At 39.8% G+C, this 19,197-nt stretch overlaps 1 protein-coding gene across 4 annotated transcripts in view; it reads right to left on the bottom strand.

The window, feature by feature from the left end:
• Positions 1-5,942: 5,942 nt before the first annotated feature.
• Positions 5,943-19,197, bottom strand: part of LOC148009711 (uncharacterized) — an 89,670-nt gene continuing 76,415 nt past the window's right edge. For all 4 annotated transcript variants that reach the window (XR_015689789.1, XM_087673460.1, XM_087673458.1 and 1 more), the window contains one exon: positions 5,943-6,160. Coding sequence is in view for 3 of the 4 variants with exons in the window: in XM_087673459.1 (XP_087529585.1) it covers positions 6,101-6,160 (60 nt within the window). In the remaining variant the exon portion in view is untranslated. The remainder of the gene's footprint in view (positions 6,161-19,197) is intronic.

Here is a 19,197-nt window from a genome sequence, read left to right on the forward strand (position 1 = left end):
GGGTAGAATATAGAAGAGGATCTTCTCATATTGATAGGGCCCTCCTCAAAAAGTAGGATAGCACCTAAGAATGTAGGGATGTTAGGGAACAAAAATACATGTCACAACGAGCAAGGATAAAGGGCTATTGTTTTAGATTTCGTAATGAATTCCTTTAAGACTATTTTAGGGTCCATGTTAAGCAAGGTCCTTGAGACAAAAGAAAGTGAAGACATGTTTGACTTAGGGTAATAACTAGGGTGAACCCCAATGGCTATTTTTGGGAGGTTTTCTAGGCTATATGGCTAAATTTGTGTGCTTAAAAACTCAAAAAATATCCCATATATAAAAATCTTACATAATTTGGCTTAAACTTTGCCCAAAAGTACTTTAACATAAGGTATTTTCATTACATTCACCCTTTTCCCAAGGATATTAGGTCATGCCTAATCTCCTCCTCCTTGTTAATGTGATCTTTCATTGTAGGAGAATCTACAACAACAGAGAGTTTTTGTAGCTTCAATTAGAGAGAGAGATGATGCCCAAATGTGTAGATCTGGTAAGGAGCCACGAATCTCTTCCAAACTTCTTCAAGGGTGTGGATATGTTCTACAGGTACAAGCACAAAATCTATTCAACACAAAAGGAGAAAAGAGTGAGCTCTAGCATTCGACCAAACCCATAAAGTTGTGGAGTCCAAGGTCACTCCAACATGGGGGCACAAAATCTACACAACTCAAAAGGAGAAAATAGTGGGCTCTAGCATTTGGCCAATCCCATAAGGTTGCACAATATGTCAAGTTATATAGAGCACAACAAAATCCCAAATGTGGTAAGTCTCAAGGATGCACTTAATTCAAATTTCTAAACTCTTAACCTTTGATTAGCAAAACATTCAACCACCTTTGGTATGGACCTCACTTTGTTTCAATAAAGCATGAAATTAGTTTAAGGCATGTTCTAATTTTCGTGTCAAAACTATTGTTCTATTTTTTGTGCTAAAACTATTGAAGTAAATATCATGATGTCTTACATCCATCTCTACCTTTCTCTATCTCTTTCTACTTTGCTCCACTTGGCTCTACCCCTTAATTTCTTTAGTTTATTCTCTCCTTGCCTCCTTTACCTCCATCTACCTCTATATATGGCCCTCTATCTCTCTAGCTTACTCTACCTCTCTTCCTCTTTCTACATTCCTATATCTTCATCTCTCTCTCTCTATCTTTTTTACCTCTCTTAACATTGATTTTTAGCATAGAATCCAAATCCTGAATGTGTAAATCATTTTGGAACCTTCTTATGAGGGGTTCCCCATATGGTAGGCTTTTCAATGCTCTTTGAGGTAACAACCCACTTTTAGAGGCCTTGTAATAAGATGATATGAAGCACATCTAATTTTCTATTGCTCAATATCTTTTTCTTTTGCAAAATATTAGTAACTTACTTTGAGCATACCACAAATAACAAACATCTCTAGTGACATGAAAAGTTTAAAAAACGGAAATTGTGCTTAACTCCATATTCCCTATGAATAATCTAAGCATTCAAAGCACTTTTGATCACGATATGGAATATACAATCATTTCAAGTTTCTCATATATTGACTATGCTTCTTGAGTTAGCATATCCATCGACTAGTTGAGGGTTGACTGAGGTAGATAAGTTCCATAATCACATGTTCTTCAATGAGAACATGATTATCTTTGTTGTGGAGAGAAATTTAGTCCAACATTGGGTATTGAGTGAGTATATTAGCCAATGACATGAGTTTTAAAGATCCCTTATTTTTCAAACTGTGCTGGCTATAGTATCTGAAAACATGAATTCAATTAGTGACCCACTGAACTTACACTTAATTGCATCAACAGTCCAAAAAGATCTAATCGTCACAAATATCTTTGAAGTAGAAATCACTTAAGGTGTAGCATGTCTCAAATATATAGCATCCTATATTACATATCATCATCTAGATTCATATTTATCATCAACTTAATGCTTCTGAACTTTCACAAAAAATAAATAAAAACATTTAGGATACTAAAAGTGCATATGAACTTATGGGATACTGTGCACACAAATGACCAAGTAATCGAGTACAATTGGGCATCATTCTCTTACTAACAAATCAACAAAGAAGTGTGTGCATGCCTCAACAAGGTAGCACACCATATTCTCAAAGGGCATAATTAATCACATTCACATCATTAAGTGCAAATGCATAAAACAAGAAAAGCTTGCACATCTCATCATATTCTTAAAGGGCATAATTTTTCTCATTCACATCATTAAGTGCAAATGCATACATCAAGTATAGCTAACAAGGCAAAGAACATAGCAACAAGTGAGGTTGTTAAATCCATATTCTTTGCCAAGTTTGCATTACTAATAATCGCATATGCATTGGAAATATGATATCGGATCCATAGACCTACTACATGGGTACTCTTGCACATTCTATAGTTCATCAATGACAGCAATGCATTTGAGAGAGAACAACATCCTAAGGCCTAATTAAGGTCCACACCATAATCTTTTGGAAAGTAAATTCCTTTCACAAAAAAGTGTGTTCCTATTTAAAACAATTTGTATACAAATAATCTCATTATCCCGTTGTGTACCCTATCACTTGCTTCCACTTGTTACTTTTCATAGATGGCTCGTACCTAGTAAACAAAGATGTGGTCCCTTCGTGAGTGGCAAAATATTGAGGTTGGCACACCCAATGCATAACCAAAACAACACAAAGGTGTTAAGGAGGCTAAAGATGATGAAGCAAGCAATTCACACATGGATAGTGTAATATTTTTTCTCTCGCGACGCATGGACACAATGGTTTTCGATGCCTTTAGATGCAAGGGTTTTGGATGCCTTGTATTGCTTAATGTATAGTTTTACTAATTTGATTGCATCTTTGGTTGTCATAGTCCATGTGGTTGCAAAGTGACAATTATTGCTTGTGGTTGCCACAGATGTGTCATGTATATCATGTAGATGATTGCTAAGAAGCTTCATAAGAGTAAATATTAAGCATAAAAGTTACAGATAATATTTACTCTTATGAAGCTTCTGTTATCTCCGTCACAAGGACGTTAATGGTTCAGAAGATAGTACTTACTGCCACTCTAAATCTGCGTGGCATCTAGCTGCTACTCAGCCAGTGAGCTTGGAGCGGGTTCGAGAGGCTTTTTCAGGAACTTTTGCAGGCAAACGGTGAGAGGAAGACCTAGCACTCCAATGATGGGGGATAGGAATAGAGAAGCCGGACAAGAAAGCAGACAATCCAATTCTCTCCCTAATCAAAGGGATGGGAAGTGACTAGCCACTTGCCCCAATTCTAACCACGTGAATGGAACGACTACAGCTGCCAAGAAATGCGGCAATGGTCCCGACTGGCAGGACCTAACGCTATACAGGGCGGCTTAGAAGCCATGGATCAAGCAATAGGGATTGTCAGTATGGAAAGAGGTGCTGGAAGAAACCGAATGGACAGGGCAGACGAATGGAAGAGGCAACTCGCACTGCTGAGAAGCATGTGGCTCTTTGGTGAAGCCTACCAAACCACTTAACCTGCCAATCATGCAGAAACAAGAAAGGACCTGTGCACAGCTGGCAAGCAAGACTATCTGCAGGTGGAGGAGCATATCGGCACTGCAGCTGGGCAATTCAAGGATCCTGAAACCGTGGGGATGGAGAAAAACCCTAATCCAAGGGAACTCCAAGGACTGAAGGGCATCGGACGTCAGAGAAGAGAAGATTGGCCTTCTGTTAAGGTCGTGTAAAGGACCAATCGAATCCTCGGCGATGAATAGAGGTAAAAGGCTGTGGAGCTTTTTAGGAAAAGGAGGGACTTCAAAAGGGGTGACAGAAGGATCTTCCTCAAAGTTGAAAGGAATGGAGGAAGGTAAAGTACCCCTTTCCAAACTTGGCACTTGGAGAGAAGAGAAGGATCAAAGGTTGGTGGACTGCATCTCCATCATCCTGATGAAGTTAGTCACCATAATCTTCCCGGCAAGGGATTAGTTCGCAACAGCGATTAAGGTGGGCTCAACTTCCTATGTAAAGGGAGTAAAGAGTGAATGGAACGTCTATTCAGGGTTTAATAATAAGATACGGATGCTGCTGATCTTCTTTGGGGAGGGGTCCCACAGGGATGAAGAGTTCCTACGGGCCTAGAGTCTAATCTTCCCAATGGTCATTTGGCACACGGATGTTTTAGGAACACGGCTCTTCAAGAAAGCACCTAATTCTCTAGATCTCTTTGAAACTTGAAGGGATGCCACTCGGCTGTGTTGAATGCCTACAAAAGAACTAGGAAGATGGCTCGAGTGTATAAAGTTTCTGCTATAGCTCTTAACAATTTTGCTGATTAGAGTTTAGGATAGACTTCCTCCTTTTTTTCCTGAGATAACCATACGCAACTAGGATAGCCCACAAGCCAAATGAACAATGGTCCTTGATCACACAGCAACCTTCCTAAGTGATCTACGGAGGAGGACCAACCGAGTAATCGAGCAGATAAGAGTCCAGGTTACATGAAACACCATGCAAACATTGGCATCCAACTGAGTGATCACTACTGCTAACCTTTTTCTTTGGTGGAACCATGTAATATAAGTACACGACTGAACATGAGAGAATGAATGTACAAAAAGGTAATATATTCTATGTGAGTAGTAAACCAACCTCAGATGCACTTCATAGAGAAACCAACCTTAGATGTGCAAAGGAAAATGGTATCTTAATCTTATCTCACGCAATAAACATGGATGCTTAGGGATGGTTGAATTATAAGAGCCTACATAACAAGAGTGCTAAAATAATTTACAAGAATGGCCAGATAGCATAGAAAAAATGTTACTGGTATCTTTATCATATCTCGCACAATAAACATGGATGCTTAGGGATGGTTGAATTATAAGAGCCTACACAAAAAGGATGCTAAGATAATTTACAAGAACCGCCAAATAGCATAGAGAAAATGCTACAGTCCAAAGCCGATGGCATGCATAGGCCTCCTAGAAACCTGCAAAAGAAGAAAACCCCAACTTCTTTTGCACATCATGCAACAAGCTAAAGGGCTGCATTGTAAAGTTAGTCCCACCCCTTGCAACAAGGGGTATATCATGAAAAAATCCCTCAAGCCTACATAGGGAAAGGGGATATCAATGTTAAGACCATTAGTCTCCTCAATATTGCTCAATAATCAAGCACCACTACCCTTCTTGAAACCCTCCAAGGGAAAGCATTTAGTATGTTTTGTGACCAGTGATAAACCCTGACAATTCAAGAAATCTTACCTGGTGGGCTATTGTGAGCTTTATAGCTCTCAAAGGATGGTGGAATAAGCTTTTCAATCTTACATTTACATCTACCACAAATTAAACTTGGACAATGATGTATCACCAAATAGGAAACGCCAAACATCTCAAATTCTCTGTCAGCTATTTTTGCCTCCTTTATTCATTTATAAAGCACCAAAGCAAGCAATCAAATACTCCTTAACAAACTTGTCCTTACAGATATGTACTTTTGCTATTAAAAAATGCTTCTCTGAAAAGTAATAAGATCATTTCTCTTGTGAATCCCTGCACTTTTCACAAATGGTAAAACGGTAGTGAACTTCAACTTATTATATCATGCATGGCAGTTACTACAATTATTGCAGGCTCATCCCTATAGTATAATAAACAAATCATGAATAAGTGTTCAATTGCATCAAAGCTTATGAGCATCAAAATATTGCAATGAGATTAATAAATTGTCATAAAATTTTAACAAGTGGATGGTAAATCTTCCGCCAACACTTAACAATAAGGAATCTTCAATGAGGTCCTATTTATTTATACAGATATCTTTAGCTTTGAGTAAAATATATGCATCAAAATATTGCAATGAGATTAATAAATTGTCATAAAATTTTAACACGTGGATGGTAAATCTTCCGCCAACACTTAACAAAAAGGAATCTTCAATGAGGTCCTATTTATGTATACAGATATCTTTAGCTTTGAGTAAAATACATCCATTACACTTTTTGAATAGATTTGTAATATAATATCCTCACGTTTTTTCTTGCCCAATGGGCCCAAGGTCCATGATTGTCTTTCAGAATTTCTATTACTCAAGTAACCCCAAGGTCCTCCAACTCTTTCTTCACACGTAAAAAATATGTTTCATCAGGCTACAAAGACCAGAAAACAAGAGCAAACTAATCAACAATATGCAGGTCATACTAACATCATTGATAATTCATTTTGAGGAATCCTCTTATGTAGGCAAAAGTTTACTCAAACTAATCAAGTGCCTTAAGAAGCCTAGTGATGAATGGGAAGAACCTCTTATCAACTTACTTTCTGTAAGGAAAGATAGACATTAAAAGCAATGGACTCTTAATACAATGAATCATGCAAGAAATCTAATATTATAACCACAAGAAGGAAAGCCCCATAAGTGAACCATGCATGAAGTCCAACACTAATGGTAATAAGGGGCTTCTAGGTGACACCATCAACATCCAAAGAGGTACAAGCAGCATCATTTCATGAGGTTATGTATCTAAGCCCTACAACCGATATGGGAGAGACTTCCAGTATATTAGTCACAATCCCTACTATAGCATTGAGAGGGAACTCTTCAACCACATGGTATGTAGCATTTACTCACGGTCTCACCATTCATGAAAACCAAGTTATTCCAATTCTTTTTTATTTCAGCCAACTTTCATTGTGAATGCACTTCAATAGTTATTACCTCCCAAGTTTTAACAGTAAATCCGATTATATAACCCACTTGCTCTAGGGCTTATTTGGAGTTTTATGCAATGCCTATAAGATACAGCAATGATTTGGAGGTATGCGATGACACCTTTGTTTAAATACTCTTACCCCAACCTTGCTGGCATGAGTGTAGTGCAACTACATCAACTTCAAAAACAGTAAAGCCATACAAACATGCATAGAGGCTTGGTGAGCTGGTGCTTGGTAGAAGAAAAACCATGATCTCTCTCTCTCTCACACATAAAAGGTAATTGTATTAATTACAAAAAAGGTACAAGATTACATAGTTACAAGATACAGGATGGCTCTAGGCCATCGTGCGTATAATCTGAGACATCACAGTCAAGGTACAAAGGAAGCAGAGTGACTAAAGGAGGGCAAAAGAAACTACAGTGTGCCAAGCAAGCAAATCCTGTCTAGGGAGAATATCTATTAACTCAATCAAGTGGAGCTGAAAGTGAGGAAATCCTTCAAGTGGGCTATATGACTCTGCACACCCGATGAAGCATCAAAAATGAATGCATTCCTCATAGTCCATATATGCCAACAACCCCAAAAGCGTAAGAAAGGAAAGAGCACTTTCATATCAGCCTGCACGGGGTCCACAAACTTGGGATGTCCATGTTAGATATGCTCAACGTCCCACCCTCATAAGGTACCACCAATGATCCATGGTGTTCTAAGTCGTAAGGCCCCCATTATGAGGAGAAGCCATGTCCCACGCATGGGTCCTAACTTGTATGTTAGATGACTAAATTGTCTTAACCATTGAGTCTTCACTCATGACGTGTAATGAATCATGATTTTGATCATATGACATGAAGACTCAAAATTTTTGTACAAAACTTCGATACATGTTGTTGTAGGATTGATATATTTACATATCCATGTAATAGCATATTTATTTTAGTGTACAATCCGAAACGTCGCTTCCCCGTTTCCAAAATTTGGCCGAAACTCCAAAACTCGGAAACTCCGTTTTTCTCGTTTCTGAAACTCCCCCGTACTATACAAGAGTGTAAGGACATGCAATATGAAACCATCGGCACCATGATTGTTTGCACTATTTTTCATCTTACGTGGAAAGGCCAAGCCCATTCCAAAAGACAAACTTATCCATAATATCCGAGGAGATCCAATCCATTAGCACTTTAGGCGAAGCCTACACTCCCAAAGGTTAGCCCAAGTGCCTAAAAAAGAAACTCTAAAAACCACCTCGCCTTGTCAACCCAAGGCCTAGAGATCACTCTTAGTGTAATTGATAAGGGCCGATTTAGATGCATTCACGTGTAGTCTTAAGGCAAGCGCAAATAAGTCCCATGTGGCCATCACTCTTTGTATATTATCTGGATCAGCCTTAAGAAACATGCAGGTGTCATTTGCTAAGGCCTACCCCACCAACTATTCCAGTGAAGGGAGAGAGTCCGACCACCTTACCATTGGCCACTAGACAAGACAACATCGTTAGAATGGGGTGGGTAGCCAAGGCAAAGAACAAAAGATTCAACAGGCAACCATACCTAACTAATCGACGAAGGCGGACGGGTGTTGTGACACCACCATTGAGCAGAACTCTTGAAGAGAAATTTGCATTGGTAGTATTGATAAGTCCAAACATTCTCAGACCAAAACCCATGGCTTGGATCAACTCACCCAAGAAGGAGCATTCCAAATGATCCAAGGCTTTTTCAAGGTCCAACTGAACCATCACCATTTCCTTTTTCATGTATTGACCATAATCCATCTCCATCTAGACATTCAAGATGTTGTGCAGAATATTGTGCCCTTTTATAAATCCATATTGGGCAGGGTGAATAATGGTTGGAAGGTGTTCATGTAATCTATTAGCCGGAACCTTGGTAAAGATCTTATACAAAGAGCCCATCAACGAGATTGATCACCAATGCTTCAAGGCTAAGGGGATGGCACTTTAGGGAGTAGTTTAATTAGACCCTCCTTCCAAGAGGGCAGCATGTGTCCAATTGTCCAAATCTACTTGTATAAGGCTGTCAAAGGTGCAGCCAAGTGAGTGGCATAGATCTCAAAAAACTCATTGGTGATACCATCCCACCCTGGGCTCTTATCTTTAGGCAAATGCAAGAGGACATCCATGACCTCATCTTGTGTAATATCCATATTCAAACTGCTAGCAACATTTGATGGGACTTGATCTTTAACCAAATCACAAAACAATGAACGTGCTGCACTAATTGCAAGAGAAACACAGGACTGCGATCCAAGCAAGTCCATGAAATAGATTCTATACATTTGCACAATTGCTCACCGATCTATGACCATTTCACCTCGGAGCCCCTCAGAAGGACCACATTTTCCCTAGCAAAGGAAGCATGAAAGCCACAATAAATTTATGTGACTGATACTTAGTGACTTGCACTCTCTCTAATAGTGTAGCAAGTTTGGCCTATTGGTATGATCTCTTTTGAAAAGTGTCAACAAGCTGTGCCAATCTTGTAGAGATGGAAAATAAACCAGAATTTTGGGGCGAATCCATCAAAAGAGAGTGTATCCGATCCAAGAATTTATTGGCAGCTTGCAACTATTGCCTCCGTAGGGTAGCATAATGTATTCCATATTGCCTAGCAACCATTTTCACATTATGTATCAACTGATCAAGGGAAGCTGTCCTTTGGGATGGAAGGTCCAATGAAAATTGATATAGCAACTATTGCATGTAGCCATCAAATATCTCATGCCAGAGGAAGCACGAGTTGAAACGCAATCGGTGCTTGCTCAAAAGGGCTCAAAAAGGATCAAAAGGATGCATATGCATCTCAAATAACAAGGGAAGTGATCCAAGAGAACGTGGCTCAAGACCGTCTGTTATTATAGGACAGTTAAGAGCACCAAGAGGGCTTTCAAAGATCACCAACACCATTGGAGTAAAACAAGGATGCCTACTCTCACCTACACTATTCGGCCTTTATATTGATGAGATAGCAAGCGACATTGATGGACTTGGAGGGAAGAGAGCTATCTTGGAGGGAGCATTGATACCCATATTATTGTATGCCAATAACATAGTCCTCGTCTCTAGCACACTCAAGGGATTGCAGCACCACCTAGATGCACTATAGGCCTTCTATAACTTAGGACAAGGATCTCACGATGTACCTTGGGAAAACAAAGGTTATTGTGTTTAACACTTCCTCCTAGTGGATTTGACGATTAGTATCCCATTTCACATATGGAAGAAAGAGAGTGAAGGTCATCTAGAGATATGTTTACTTGGGGATTACATTTGCAGGGCTGAGATTTACTTTGAGGAGAGAAGCAAAGGATAGATTGACACAATGCTATGTGGCTCTAGGGTCGATGGAGAGCTTGTTGGGAATAAAGAGCCATTGTGTCTTTTATATGTGCACGGGTGTGAACACACCCTTAGCACATTTGTACTTTCATATATATCTATCTAAAACCTAAAGAGGTACACTTGTCATTGTACCAAATATACATTGTGTCGTGCTCACACTCTCCTCTCTACTCTGCACTCGCTCTCTCTCTCTCTCCTATGAGAAAGCATTGTGTGTCTCAATCCTCACACTCTGTCATAACAAACTAGTATCAAAGCAAGAAGTGTCGCAGGCGAGGAGGAAGTTGCAGGTGACGCAGGTGAGCAGGAAGTGTCGCAGGTGAGGAGAGGTTGCAGGTGTCGCACGCAAGCAGGAGTTGCAGGTGTCACAGGGCACGCTACAAGTCGACGGGTAGGTTAGGTAACTAACGCGCTGCCAAGTGGACGGGTCAAGCAGCTGACATGCGGCAACAAGACGAGCTTCAGCGGGCGCTCCGACGTGAAGGCTGTGACCTGTCCGACAGGTCACACGTGAGGGCATGACCAGGCGTCATCAACGTTTTTTCTTTTTTTCTTTTTCTAAAATCTAAAAGAAAAGAAAAAATGAGGTTTCCTTCCCTTTCCCTACTCGACATTCGCGTGTATAAGCACAGAATACAAATCTATGCACATTTGCTCTTGAAAAATTGGGGTTTTTCTCGGATTTGGAGACTTAAATGCAGAACTGGACAATTTGACTTAGAAATTGCAAAATCGGTGCACATTTGCTAGGGAATTTTGGGGCTTTTCACATTTTAGTGAATTTTTTTTAATTTCACTGGAATTTGTGCATACTGAATTTTTTCAATTTCATTGGAATTTGTGTATATTGAACCCGAAAATTTTGGGGCTTTGTCCAGATTTGATGCGAGCAAGACATAACAGTGATATTTGTCTCAAAAATTGCAGGAATTTGTGACATTTTGCCTCCGACATTTGGGGCTTTTCATGTACATGAAAAAATTGGGCTGAAATTTACCCAATTTCTCAACATTGATTCACATTGAGCCCCATGCAATTTGGGGCTTTTGCTGTTTGGGCGAAATTTGTGCGCCATTTGGTCATTTTATGTACATGCAGGTTTAATTCCATGCAATTTGGACATCTAGCTCTTGGAAAAATTTGGGGGTTTTGCTGAAATTGCTCTATTTTGGCATAATTGATCTACTCTATGCATGTCAGAGACAGTGCAGATATATGGTTGATGCTTTGAGCACAAAAATTTTAGGTTTTTTGACCGTGCGTATCAAATTTTGTGCCCGTGGGTACATGTACAACAAAAATTGCAGCTAAAATTTGGGACTTCTCATGTAATGTGATGCATTTGTCCTTGGAACAGCTGCAATTAGTTGTGGAGTGCTGTAGCACAAGGTTTAGTGCTTCTGAAAATTTATCTGCAGATCTGAAATTTTCTGCTTTTACGTGGTTATTTATTGCTGGTTCGTGCTTTTTTGTACCTTGGTCACTTGTGTGACGGTTTGGGCGTGCATTTGCTGAATTTTTTTGTCACATTTGTACTGAAAATAATGGTTGGCAGTAGTGACAACAGTCATCTCATACACATTAAGAAGCTTGAAGGAGCACATAACTTTGCAGTCTGGCAAAAACGGTGCTATAATATCCTGTTGCAGAAGAACCAGGCAAAGCCGATTAAGACCAAAGGGGCAAAGCCCGCAGATATGGAACAAGAAGACTGAGATGAGTTAAATGAGCTTGCACGCTCAACCATCGAGCTATCGATTTGTGATGCCTTGTTGTTTAATATTGAAGGTTTGGATTCTGCCTATGCTATTTGGACTCCACTGGAAGAACTGTATGCACAAAAGAGTGCCGCAAGCAAAGTTTATTGGCTGAAAAAGCTTATGGATTTGCGTATGAAAGAGGGTACAGCAATGTCTACTCACTTGAGTGAGTTTAACTCCATTTTCAGCCAGCTAGTTGCCTTGAAGTTCATGATTGATGAAGAATTTAAGGCTAGGCTCTTGCTTTGCACTCTGCAGAGAGTTGGGATACATTCAGGACTACTATGAGTAATTCTAATGCGATCCTTATGTATGTTGATGTAGAGAGTGCTCTACTTATGGAAAAAATGAATCAGCAGAACAATGCATCTAGTAAGTCTTCCAATGCTTTGCATACTAGGGGCAAATATGATAGCAAGGGACGCAGTAAATCACATAGTAAGGATGTTGAATGCCATCATTGTGGCAAGAAGGGTCACTTTAAAACGTGACTACTACAAAAAGAAGAAAAGAAAGGAAAGGGCAAGAAAACAAATGATAGCAAGGAAGAGAAAAAAGAAAGTCAACCTAAGAATAGCAATGTCAAAATTGAAGAGGTGAATGTAGTCACTCATGACAGTGATAGTGGAAATGACGTACTCTTTGCCTCTTCACACTTTAGTACACATGCTTTACTTGCAGATACGGATGATGGCATGCATACTTGGAACGAGGGTGCGCTCACTTTTAATAAACAAACCACATTTAAATTTAAATTTACCCCAAAAAGTTTTTAAAAAACCAAAAAAAAACACAAACCAAAAACCAACAACAAACACCATCTTAATCATTGAAAACAAAAATTATTAAAATCTTTTTTTAAAACCAAAAATTTAAAAAAAAACAAACAAACAAACAAAAAACCAAACGAAAGCCAACCACAAACAAAAGAAACAGAAAACCAAGAAAAATAGAAATAAAAAACAACAACAAACATTTTTATAAAAAAACAAACAATATTTAACAAAAAAAGCCAAAAAAAAGAAAAAAAAAATAGCAAACATAGACCACACAAACACACAGAAACTACAAGTCCTGACATTGCCTTTGCAATGGAAGTGGTTAGCAAATACATGGCAAACCCTGGTAAAAAGCATTGGGAAGTGGTGAAAGGTATTATGGGATACCTCAAAGGCACAAAGTATTTGTGCATCTACTTTGGAAAGTAAAAGGCATTTGTCGTTGGCTTTACGGATGCAGACTATGCTGGTCATGCGGACTGCAAAAAGTTCACTTCTGAGTATGTGTTTACCTTCACAGGAGGAGCAGTCTCTTGGATCTCCGGGCTACAAAAGTGTGTTGCATTGTCTACTACAGAGGTAGTGTATGTAGCTGCCACTAAGGCATGCAAGGAGGCTTTATGGCTTTCACGTCTGGTGGGAGAGTTTGGCATTACAAAATTACATGTTCTCCATTGTGATAGTCAAGGTGCTATCATGCTAGCACGGAATCCCGTCTTTCATGCAAAGACGAAGCACATACAGGTGAAGTATCACTTCATTAGAGATGTACTTGACAGCAAGAGCATTGAGCTTGTCAAAGTGCATAAAGATGATAATCCTACAAACCTCCTCACGAAGGGTCTTCCAACAGAGCGGTTTGCTCATTGCCGACAGATGATGGGAGTTGGATAGGTATATGTATTTCAGCTTTGTACATACCTAAATTTAGCTGATTCTTTTGTCCTATTAAGACACATTGCCTTTAGGTGGGAGGTTGTTGGGAATAAAGGGCCATCGTGTCTTTTATACGTGCACGGATGTAAACACACCCTTAGTACATTTGTACTTTCATATATATCTATCTAAAACCTAAAGAGGTACACTCGTCATTGTACTGAATATACATTGTGTTGTGCTCACACTCTCCTCTCTACTCTGCACACACACACACTCTGTGTGTGTGTGTGTGTGTGTGTGAAAGCATTGTGTGTCTCGATCCTCGCACTCTCTATCATAACAAAGCCAGTATGCACACATACAATTTTAGGAGCCTCGGATGAAGCTCTAGCTCTTCAACACTCTGGTCACACCATGTAATACTTCCACGCAACTAAAAGTTAGTTGGTTAGTTCAAAAGTTAGTTAGTCAATTAATAAGTTAGTAAGGTTACTAACTAAAGTAAAAACTAACTAACGTTAATAACTAGCTCTTTAATTAAAAATATCAATTTAAAAAACCGAGAGTCGTAACCCAACATTTTTTCCGAATTGACAAGGAATGTAGCCACCCATCACGGAAGTTACAACGTGAACGAGAGTTATAAACCATATTAATCATTAGTGTCAATGTGTATAGTATAGATGGTCCAAAAATATTAGATTTTTTTACAAGACTAGTATATTTTAGATATTATTTATTGTAAATATCCTAAAAAGATACGAAAATTTTTAGAACAAGATGTCATGTAAAAAAAAAGCAAGTGATTTCTTTCAGCCAGTTTTGAAGATTTAATACAAAAAAAAGAATGATTGGCGAAATCGTGCACGTCATGATCGCAGTTTACAAACAGTAAACAGCACTTCGAACAAGGAGGAGCGATCTGAAAGATTTCTAACCAAGTGACTTAGTGGTTTTACCCCCCTTTCGGAGCCAACGGAACCATCAAATTTGTGATTTAAGCATCAAATTGCATCCCAGAAGTTTCAGATCGCTGATTTTACCAAGATCCTCTCCATAAAGAGCTCTTCTTCTCAGCCACAACCCATCTTCTCTTGTTTAGCTATAAATAGGAGGTATGGGGAGCAGTTTAGAAAAAGCACAAGGAAACCCCTAGAGACTGCGAGAGAGAGGTAGAAAGAGGAAAGTAGAAGGATACCCCCCCAAGAGGCTGCGAGAAAAAGCTTGAGAGAGAGAGAGAGAGAGAGAGAGAGAGAGAGAGGTTACCCCAAGAGGCTGCAAGGGAGAGAGTAGCTCAATTCCCCCCTATCTCGGTTTTCGACTGAGCCATCTTCTCTTACGCTCTCCCATCTCAAATTCATTCCTCCTTTGTCTCTCGAATCCACTTAAGAAAAATGGCTCCAAAGCGACGAGGTCGAAGGACCATGGGAACCATCGCAACTGAAACAGGTATTGCCAAAGATACGGGAGTGCCCGAGATTGCCAGAGTTACTACTACCAACGGAACATCAGGCGTGGCAAACGTGAGCACGGGCAAAGACGAAATTCCCAATGTCGTTATGCCAAACCAAGCTATTCATTACTAGGTTATTATTTCGTCACATAAAATAATAAGGTTTATGGCGAAATTTCACATCGAGAAAGCATACTAGTACATGCATAAACGATTAATCACTATGAATTGCAGCTAGATTAATTGAGATTCTAAATCGTAGAATCATGTTGAAAATAGTTGCCAGAGGTTATTGCACATATGTCTTTATGTGCACTTGATATAGTTATGGTCAAACGCGACAAGGTTAAAGTTAATTAATGCTTGTTATGAAAAGTGAATGTTTATTTAAGCATCTTATAAGTCATCTCATTAAGTTATTGGCACAATATATTTCTTTAAGGAATTTCGCTTATGTTGGGTAAGATAGCCCAAATGGAAAATTTATGCCTTGCTTAACATGTTGTAAGAGATATACTTAACACTTCTTTATGGAGAGGAGAATCCTCATTAGAATGTAAGGTTACCTTAAGATAAGGTCTACCTTGGCCATGTGAAGCTGTGAATTACACGATGGTGTGATTGTCATTGCATCATTTGATATACATTTGAAAGAACTGTTTGTGTTTGCTAGAATCTAGATCTCTGATTGAAAATATTGACGAACAAAATAAAAGAAAAGATCATGCTAAACTACCCCCAAGCTAGCTACAAGACCTACTCCAAGGGGATCATGATTATCGCTTCGAGAGGCTTAGACTGGCTCTGTTAGCGAAAGGTCTGTTCATAGGGATAGTCTCGTGTAGTAGGAAATGCAAGTGCTCGGGGGGGTAGCCTAGCATTGTTTTAGGGGGTTGGAATGGGATTTTGCCTTATGGGTAGGAGGTTTGACGTATCGCACTCCCCTCCGTCTCCTATTCTCTTTGAACCAAGTGCAAAGAAATACCACAAGGGGTGCTAATTTTGGGACCAACAAACTATCCAATGTCCAAGATTAAAGTGGTAACATTTGTATTTTCAGTTTATGTGAATTTTATGCTTGCTATAATTATTTATTAATCAAGTTAGTACCACCCTACCCAAGAAGGAAGGCTGGTTTCAAGGTTCCATCACTGGGACGCCATTAACTCCCTTAAATTGGTGGGCCCAAGGCACCTAGTTAAAGGTCAAAAGCTTTCTGGTGCTAATAATGTATTCAACTGAGCATTTATAACAAGAATGTCTTTAGATAGTGAGATGGATCAAGTAGGGATGATGCTTCTTAATCTGAAATTCAAAAAGTGTTGGAAAAAATGCAATGCCTAATCTTGGAATAGGCTTACAATATGGACAGCAAAGCTAACAATGTAGGTTTAGACCAAAATGTGGGAGGAATTTGATGACCTATATAAAGACCAGCTGAGGACAGCAGCTGAAATGTTTATGCAATTGGCAAAAGATTCTCAGTTCATGTGCTTTTTGTATATTGGGAATAAAGGCCTCGTGCCTTTTAAATGTGCTCGGATGTAAACACACCCTTAGCACTTGTACTTACACATATATATCTATCAAAAAAAAAACTAAAGGTACACTCTCGTCATTGTACCTGAAAACGTGTTCACTCTCTACTCTGCTCTCTCTCACTCTCTTTGTCTCTCATTGCACGTAACGACAGTGTCTCGATCTCCGTGCCTAACCGGTCCCTACAAACTGGTATCAAAGTTAGCAAGAGACAGCCAAGGTGTTACAGGAGTTCGACGAGTAGCAGTTGACAGTCGACAAGTATAGGGGAGTCGCAGGCAAGCTCGTGTGTTGCAAGAGTTCGACAAGTAGAAGTTGCGAGGCAATCGACAGGAGCAACGGACAGGTCGCAGGCAGGCTCGGTGTGTTGCAGGAGTTTGACGAGTGGCAGTTGAGAGGCAGTCGACAGGAGCAACAGGCAGTTGACGGGCTGATGAGCATGCGACGGGCTGGGCGAGCAGGTGACGAGCTGGACAGGTCAGTCGCGTGACCAAGCGGGCGACTTCACAGCACGCGACGAGACCAGCAAGCGACATGAACTTCACGGTGGGCGACTTAACGCAAGCGCGCCCAGTCCTGACCTAACGAGTCAACATCATACGTGACATTTATTTTCTTCTTGTCATTTTTCTGGCAAATTCTTGGAAAAAAAAAAATCTTCTTCCCTTGCCAAGCATTCGCGCGTACAAGCACAAAAGGTCAGATTTGTGCAATCTTGGCCCAGAAATTTGGGGCTTCTCCAAACTGAGTACTGTTCATGCAAAATTGAGGCATCTACGTCAAAAATTGCAAACATTGTGCGCATTTAAATTGGAAATTTCACCACAATTATTGAAATTTTGCTCATCTGAGTGAAATTTCTCAACATTGGATCCATAAAATCTGGGGCTTTTTCTAGATTTGGGGATTGTGATGCAGAACAAGCAAATTTGCCTCAGAAATTGCAGAAATTTGTGACATTTTGTTCCCGACATTTGGGGCTTTTCATGTACATGCACAAATTGGGCTGAATTTTACCCAATTTCTTGACATTGATGCACATTGGACCCCGTGAATTTTGGGGCTTTTGCAGTTTGGGCAAAATTTGTGCAACATTTGGGCATTTTATGTACATGTAGGTTGAATTCCACGCAATTTGGACATCAATACTTGGTAAAATTTGGGGGTTTTGCTGAAATTGCTCTATTTTGGCAAAACTAGCCTGTCCATGTATGACAGATGAAATGCTGATGTGTGTTTGATACTTCGAGCACTAAATTTTGGGGCTTTTGACCGTTCGTGTCAAATTTTATGCCCGTGGATACATGTACAACAGAGATTGCAGCTGAAATTTTGGGATTCCTCATGTAATGTGATGCATATGCCCTTGGAACAGCTGTAATCAGTTGGATAATGCTGTAGCACATGGTTTGGTGCTTCTGAAAATTTAATTACAGATCTGAAATATGTGCTTCTACATGGTCATTTATTGCTGATTGGTACTTGTTTATACCTTGGTCACTTGGGTGACAATTTTGGGCCTACATTTGCTGTTTTTTTTTGTCACATTTGGGCTGAAAATCATGGTTGGCAGCAATGACAGCAGTAATCTGATGCACATAAAGAAGCTTGAAGGCGCACATAACTTTGCAGTTTGGCAAAAGCAATGCTACAATATCCTGTTGCAAAAGAAGCAGGCAAAGCCAATCAAAACCAAAGGGGCAAAGCCCGTGGACATGGAACAGGACGATTGGGATGAGTTAAATAAGCTTGCACGCTCAACCATAGAGCTATCGATTTCTGATGCCTTGCTCTTCAACATTGAAGATTTGGATTCTGCATATGCTATATGGACTAGACTAGAAGAACTGTATGCACAAAAGAGTGCTGCAAGCAAAGTGTATTGGCTGAAAAAGCTTATGGATTTGCATATAAAAGAGGGTATAGCAATGTCTACTCACTTGAGTGAGTTTAACTCAATTTTCAGCCAGCTGGTTGCCTTGAAGTTCATGATTGATGAGGAATTTAAGGCTGATTTCTTGCTTTGCACTCTACCAGAGAGTTGAGATACATTCAGGACTGCTATGACCAATTCTAATGTAATCCTTTTGTATACTGATGTAGAGAGTGCTCTACTTATGGAAGAGATGAATCGGCGGAACAATGCATCAAGTCTTCCAATGCTTGGCATACTAAGGGCAAATCACTGTAAAAGGGCAAATATGATGGCAAGGGACGCAGTAAATCACGTGGCAAAGATGTTGAATGCCATCATTGTAGCAAGAAGGGTCACTTTAAACATGACTGCTACAAATGGAAGAAAGAGAAAGGAAAAGGCAAGAAGATAGATGATAGCAAGGAAGAGAAGAAGGACAGTCAGCCTAAGAAGAGCAGTGTAAAAATTGAAGAGGTGAATGTAGTCACTCATGACGGTGACAGTGGGAGTGACGTACTCTATGTCTCTTCACACTTTGGTGCACATGCTTTACTTGCAGATACAGATAATGGCATGCATACCTGGATTCTCGATTCAGGTGCTTCCTTTCATGTCACCCCTCATCGTGAGTGGTTCTCCGCCCATACAGGGGGTCGACATGGTGTTGTCCATCTTGGGGCCAACTATGCATGTGAGATTGCAAGTATTGGCAGTGTGCAGTTACACTTTCCGCATGGCTCTGTCTTCACACTTCAGCATGTACAGTATGTACCTCAGCTCAAGGAG

Source organism: Lygodium microphyllum, chromosome 30, assembly GCF_053477565.2.
Source record: "Lygodium microphyllum isolate KBCC chromosome 30, Lygodium_microphyllum_v1.1.10, whole genome shotgun sequence".
Taxonomy (NCBI): Eukaryota; Viridiplantae; Streptophyta; class Polypodiopsida; order Schizaeales; family Lygodiaceae; genus Lygodium; species Lygodium microphyllum.